This window comes from Sapajus apella, unplaced genomic scaffold, assembly GCF_009761245.1.
Source record: "Sapajus apella isolate SASKATOON/1434 unplaced genomic scaffold, GSC_monkey_1.0 scaffold172, whole genome shotgun sequence".
Taxonomy (NCBI): Eukaryota; Metazoa; Chordata; class Mammalia; order Primates; family Cebidae; genus Sapajus; species Sapajus apella.
In genome coordinates this window covers 1,604,757-1,606,863 of record NW_022437112.1, presented here as the reverse complement: position 1 = coordinate 1,606,863, position 2,107 = coordinate 1,604,757, and the positions used below count along the sequence as shown (strand labels likewise).

Sequence of the window (2,107 nt, the reverse complement as noted above, 5' to 3'; positions counted from 1 at the left end):
CCCTCCCCTCCCCTCCCCTCCCTTTCCATCCCCTCCCTTCCCCTCCCCTCCCCTCCCCTCCCTTTCCATCCCCTCCCTTCCCCTCTCCTCCACTCCCCTTCCCTTCTCTTCTCTTTTCTGTTCTTTCTTGAGAAGAAGTCTCGATCTCACACCTGAGCTGGAGTGCAGTGGCTCACTGCAACCTCCACCTCCCAGGTTCAAGTGATTCTCCTGCCTCAGCCTCCCGAGTAGGTGGGATTACAGGTGCACACCACCACTCCCGGCTAATTTTTGGTATTTTTAGTAGAGATGAGGTTTCCCCAGGTTGGCCAGGCTGGTCTCCAAGTCCTGACCTCAGGTGATCCGCCCGCCTCGGCCTCCCAAGGTGCTGGGATGACAGGTGTGAGACCCCACATCCTGACTGAGCACGCTTCTCGAATACAAACCCCGCAACCCTGAGCTCACATGTTGAGCCCGTCGTCCAGCCCATAAAGCTTTCACACTCTGGGCCGTGATCCAGCCGCCCCGTGTGTGTCCTCCCACTGCACGGGTCCCTCGGAGCAGCTCCTGGCTGGTGGAAGGCTCTTTGCAGGCTGGGTAGCTTCTTCAAGGTGATGACCACTAGTCACTGTGAGTAGAGGGAGATAGAGTTCAAGATCCCCCTTGCCTGGGGAGCAGCTTGGGCAGAAAATCACGGAGCAGGCGGCCGGGGCTGGAGGTGTCTGTGGTCTTCCACGGACTTTGTGTACCTGTGGCTTGCCACGGCGCTCTTCACTTAGCTGTTGGCCACGCGCACCAGCACAAGATCACACGGTAACTGTGTCCGCGTGGGGGCCTGGAGCGTGGGTCAGCGCAGCCAGGAAGACCAGCTGGGTTCAGGGGCCTGCAGACGGTCACGTCACCATCAATCCCACACATGGCGGAAGGACCAGGGGCCCAGGTCGGATTCTTCACGGGTCCATGGTGGATGGAGGGTGAGCCGCGTGTCACGGGCTCACCTCTGAGGGTCAAACACACCTTGTCCACTTCGCCACAGGTGGGGCCGGGGCTCTGGCCAGGCAGTGCCTTTGTCTGTACCCCGGATGTCACGTCACCGTTTTCGACCTCCCAGAAGTGGTGAGGACGGCAAAGCAGCACTTCCCACTCCCGGAGGAAGAGCAGGTTGGCTTCCAGGAAGGTGGGTTTGTGTCTCTTCGGGAAGCACAGACGTGTCTGAAGACGTCTTTGATTTTTATTAGTTTGACACACAGTGTCGCTCCGTGGCCCAGGCTGGAGTGCAGTGGTGTGATCTCAGCTCACTGCAACCTCCTCCTCCCGGGTTCAAGCGATTCTCCTGTCTCAGCCTCCCGAGTAGCTGGGATTACGGGCACACGGCACCACGCCTGGCTAATTTTTTTGTATTTTTAGTACAGACGGGGTTTCTCTATGTTGGGCGGGATGGTCTCGAACTCTTGACCTTGTGATCTGCCCGCCTCGGCCTCCCCAGTTAGCCAGGCTTTGCCGCAGGCACCTGGGGCCTCCCAGCTACTCCGGACGCTGAGGCAGGAGGATCGCTTGAACCCGGGAGGCGGAGGTTGCAGTGAGCAGATATCACACCACTGCACTCCAGCCTGGGCCACGGAGCGAGACTCCGTGTAAAAAAAAAAATAGAAAGAAAAAAAGTCCTTTTGGCAGGGCGCGGTGGCTCACGCCTGTCATCCCAGCACTTTGGGAGGCCGAGGCGGGCGGATCACCTGAGGTCAGGAGCTGGAGACCAGCCTGGCCAACATGGTGAAACCCCGTCTCCACTAAACAAGCCAAAATTAGCCGGCCGTGGTGGCGGGCGCCTGTCATCCCGCCTGCTGGGGAGGCTGAGGCAGGAGAATGGCTTGAACTCTTGAGGCAGAGGTTGCGGTGAGCTGAGGTCACACCACTGCACTCCAGCCTGGACGACAGGGTGAGACTCTGTCTGGAAAACATAAATAAATAAACAAAAGTCGCTGCGTGTTACACAGCCGAGGCAGGCTTTGTATACCTCCGTCGCCGGAGCTGTGTTCCGTTTCCTTTTTGGTGTCCATGCTAAGCTTCGCATGTTCCCAGGCCGGTGCTCCCAGGGATGCTGAGTTCGTTGTTCCTACTGAATATCATT

At 58.5% G+C, this 2,107-nt stretch overlaps 1 protein-coding gene across 1 annotated transcript in view; it reads left to right on the top strand.

Moving 5' to 3' along the window:
• ASMT (acetylserotonin O-methyltransferase) overlaps nt 1–2,107 on the top strand; it is a 22,623-nt gene that overhangs the window by 16,699 nt on the left and 3,817 nt on the right. The window contains exon 6 of the mRNA XM_032267782.1: nt 1,016–1,156. Within this exon, the coding sequence (XP_032123673.1) occupies nt 1,016–1,156 (141 nt within the window). The remainder of the gene's footprint in view (nt 1–1,015; nt 1,157–2,107) is intronic.